This window comes from Salvelinus sp. IW2-2015, linkage group LG14, assembly GCF_002910315.2.
Source record: "Salvelinus sp. IW2-2015 linkage group LG14, ASM291031v2, whole genome shotgun sequence".
Taxonomy (NCBI): domain Eukaryota; kingdom Metazoa; phylum Chordata; class Actinopteri; order Salmoniformes; family Salmonidae; genus Salvelinus; species Salvelinus sp. IW2-2015.
Genome location: NC_036854.1, coordinates 3,723,248 through 3,727,260, shown reverse-complemented (window position 1 = coordinate 3,727,260; position 4,013 = coordinate 3,723,248). Strand labels below are relative to the sequence as shown.

The following is a 4,013-nucleotide window of genomic DNA, read 5'->3' as shown; positions in this document are numbered from 1 at the left end:
TTTTTTTTTTCTTTTTTGTTCGTGTTCTCCTTTTCTTGTTTTTTGTTCTAACAACGTAGCTGAGGCCGTCAGGTAATACTGCCCCCCCCCCCCCCGAACCCCTGTCAGGACACACCTCTAACAACGTAGCTGAGGCCGTCAGGTAATACTGCCCCCCCCCAACCACTGTCAGGACACACCTCTAACAACGTAGCTGAGCCGTCAGGTAATACTGCCCCCCCCCCCCCCCGAACCCCTGTCAGGGACACACCTCTAAACAACGTAGCTGAGGCCGTCAGGTAATACTGCCCCCCCCCCCCAGTAACCTGGTCAGACACACCTCTAACAACGTAGCTGAGGCCGTCAGGTAATTACTGCCCCCCCCCCCCCCCCAACCCTGTCAGGACACACCTCTAACAACGGTAGCTGAGGCCGTCAGGTAATACTGCCCCCCCCCCCCCCCCACCACACCTCTAGGTCCGTCAAGGCACTGTACGTTTTCGACACCTTCTAGATATCGATGCCCAGACGATATTGAGGCTTTCTGAGGGCAAAGGGTTGATAACTCTAAATTAGGAAGGTGTTCTTAATGTTTTGTACACTCGGTGTTGAATTGTCAGTGACCACCCCCCAAAAAACAAACAATGATACAAAAGACAAAAGTAGCGTAATGCTTGAACGCTACAAACAAATATTTTTATATAATCAAAGAGACTTTCAGTAGGCCTATATGGAATTTCTCATTGTCAGAGTTCGTTATTAATTATACCACGCAGAGTGTGTCGTAAATAGGAGCCGTCTGGGTATTGATCTGCGCTTCTCTGTAGAGTCAATAGGATTGATCCTTTAAGGCTTTTTGTAGGAGACCTAATCATCACAGAACCCTTTCTCCCTCACTTAGTCACTCCAGACTCTCTTCAAAGAGTGTGTCCTAAATGGCACCCTAGTTCCCTTTATAGTGCACTACTTTTAAACCAGGGCCCGATGGCACCCTATTCCCTATATTGCACTACTTTTAACCAGGCCCTATGGCACCCTATTCCCTTATAGTGCACTACTTTTAACCAGGGCCCTAGGGCACCCTATTCCCTTTATAGTGCCACTGCTTTTAACAGGGCCTGTAGTGCTCTGGTAAAAAGCAGCTGCACTATATAAGGACATAAGCTACCATTTTGGACTAACCCTGTGTACTACCGTTGGCCCTTTTTTAGATGAGTGTTTCTCAATCTGTTTTATAACAGGGACTGGTGTCCAGTCGGTTTTGCTGAAATGCCAGCAAGTCCTTATCACTCAGTTGGTTTGAGAGATGAGTTGGGTAGGAGCAGAAATATTCTGAAACCAAGCTAGGACTGACAAACCAATGTTTTTTATACCTCCTGGGGTGCTTGCTCCATCCAAAACTAGCACTCGAACATCTCAGGGTACCTGGGTGCTGCTTTCCATCAAAACTAGCACTCGAACATCTCAGGGTACCTGGGTGCTGCTTCCATTCAAAACTAGCACTCAAACATCTCAGGGTACTGGTGCTGTTTCTCTTCCAATCAAAACTAGCACTCGAACATCTCAGGGTTACCTGGGGTGCTGCTTCCATCAAAAAACTAGCACTCGACACATCTCAGGGTACCTGGGGTGCTGCTTCCATCAACTAGCACTCGAACATCTCAGGGACCTGGGGTGCTGCTTCCATCAAAACTAGCACTCAAACATCTCAGGGTACCTGGGGTGCCGCTTCCATCAAAACTAGCACTCGAACATCTCAGGGTACCTGGGGTGCTCTTCCATTCAAAACTAGCACTCGAACATCTCAGGGTGACCTGGGGTGCCGCTTCCATCAAAACTAGCACTCGAACATCTCAGGTACCTGGGGTGCTGCTTCCATCAAAACTAGCACTCGAACATCTCAGGCTACCTGGGGTGCTGCTTCCATTAAAACTAGCACTCGAACATCCCAGGGTACCGGAAAGTAATATCCCACGGACCGGGCCCGGTCCAGGAATCTGAGGTTCGAGTGCTAGTTTTGATCTGAGGTTGAGGAACACTGTTTTAGAAGAGTTTCATAATAGAATATGAACAGAACACAAGGTTCATATAATTCAGTTTAATTCAAAGTTATTTTATACTATATTTGCACTACAATTGCACTTATTTAAATTCCCAGTCACTGTCTGTACTACAAAGGGGTTGTCATTGGAAAGGAATGCTATTCAATACACCAAAAGATACATGTTCTACCCTAGAGCAGTGGTTCCCAAACGGTGGGGAACTCAGTCCAGCTTGTCAGGGCCCTACCATATTAACCCTAACTCCCCACCCTCAGTGGGGCCGAAAGAAAACGGAACCATTCGGTTTTCGGAAACGGCGGGGGAAAAGCCTGAATGTTTTCCGTTTTCTGCCAGCTTCGCTCAGGCGTTTTCTTTTACACCTGCTACGTTACTGACCTCACTAACCCTGTCTGGACACACCTCCAACAACATGGCCGAGGCCGTCGGGTACTGTACTGAACCTCTCTAAACCTTTACCCTAACCCCGTCAGGATCCTACCATATCACTAACCCCGTCAGGATCCTACATATCTCTCCTGTTGTATCACTAACCCCTGTCAGGATCCTACCATATCACTAACCCCTGTCAGGATCCTACCATATCACTAACCCCGTCAGGATCCTACCATATCTCTCCTGTTGTATCACTAACCCCGTCAGGATCCTACCATATCACTAACCCCGTCAGGATCCTACCATATCACAAGAGGAGAGATGGCCCACAAAAACATCTTGAATTGCCTCATGATGGACGCGTAGCTGCTCGCAATTCTACACATTTTCCCCATGGAAGGGAAAATGTGCTCTTTTCTTAATATATCTAAGTGAGACTGACTAACAAAAATAATGGAGTCCACCCGGCCGGTAATTCAACCATGATAAAAAGTTTAGTTTGGACACGCCTACTCATTCCAGGGTTTTTCTGTATTTTTAGTATTTTCTACATTGTAGAATAATAGTGAAGACATCAAAACTATGAAATATAACATGAAATCATGTAGTATCCAAAATAGTCTTAAAAACAAATCAATATCTATTTTATATTTGGGATTCTTCAAACTAGCCACCCTTTGTCTTGACAGCTTTGCACACTCTTGGCACTTGGCATTCTCTCAACCAGCTTCATGAGGTAGTCACCTGGAATGCATTAAAATTCTTAGTTAATTTGTGGAATTTTTTTTTCCTTAATGCGTTTGAGCCAATCAGTTGTGTTGTGACAAGGTAGGGGTGGCTACAGAAGATGGCCCTATTTGGTAAAAAGACCAAGTCATATTATGGCTCTCATGAGGACCGCCACAGGAATGGAAGACCCAGTTACTGCTGCTGCAGAGGATAAGTTAATTAGAGTTACCAGCCTCAGAAATTGCAGACCAAATATATGCTTCACAGAGTTCAAGTAACAGACACATCTCAACATCAACTGTTCAGAGGAGACTGCGTGAATCAGGCCTTCATGGTCGAATTGCTGCAAAGAAACCACTACTAAAGGACACCAATAGAAGAAGAGACTTGCTTGGGCCAAGAAACACGAGCAATGGACATTAGACCGGTGAAAAATCTGTCCTTTGGTTTGATGAGTCCTAATAGGAGATTTTTAGTTCCAACCCCGTGTCTTTGTGAGACGCAGAGTGATGAACGGATTATTTTGTTACAACACTTTTTTTTGGGGTTACTACATGATTCCATATGTGTTATTTCATAGTTTTGATGTCTTCACTATTATTCTACAATGTAGAAAAATAGTAAAAAATTAAATAAAATAAAAAACCCTTGAATGAGTAGATGTGTCCAAACTTTTGACTGCTACTGTAGCTGGCTGCTAAACTAACTTGGCAATCTAAACATTGTTAGCTGACATCGGCTAATTGACTATCAGTAACTGACATGACAAGAGGATCGCTGCTGATGCACAACCAACTGTTGAATTGCACCTTGTGTATTCTACCTCTCAACAATAAGTTGAGACCCTGACTGAGTTATTAAAAAGGGGAA

General features: G+C 44.9%; 1 protein-coding gene across 3 annotated transcripts in view; it reads left to right on the top strand.

Annotated features, from left to right (window-relative positions):
* Positions 1 to 4,013, top strand: part of elp3 (elongator acetyltransferase complex subunit 3) — a 35,822-nt gene that overhangs the window by 4,584 nt on the left and 27,225 nt on the right. The window contains exon 8 of one of the 3 annotated variants that reach the window (XM_070446463.1): positions 306 to 346. The exons of 1 other annotated variant lie outside the window; for it this stretch is intronic. In XM_070446463.1, coding sequence (XP_070302564.1) covers positions 306 to 346 — 41 coding nt within the window. Of the gene's footprint in view, positions 1 to 106; positions 143 to 305; positions 347 to 4,013 lie in introns of all 3 variants that reach the window. One more of the 3 variants, XM_070446461.1, reaches the window with a different exon arrangement.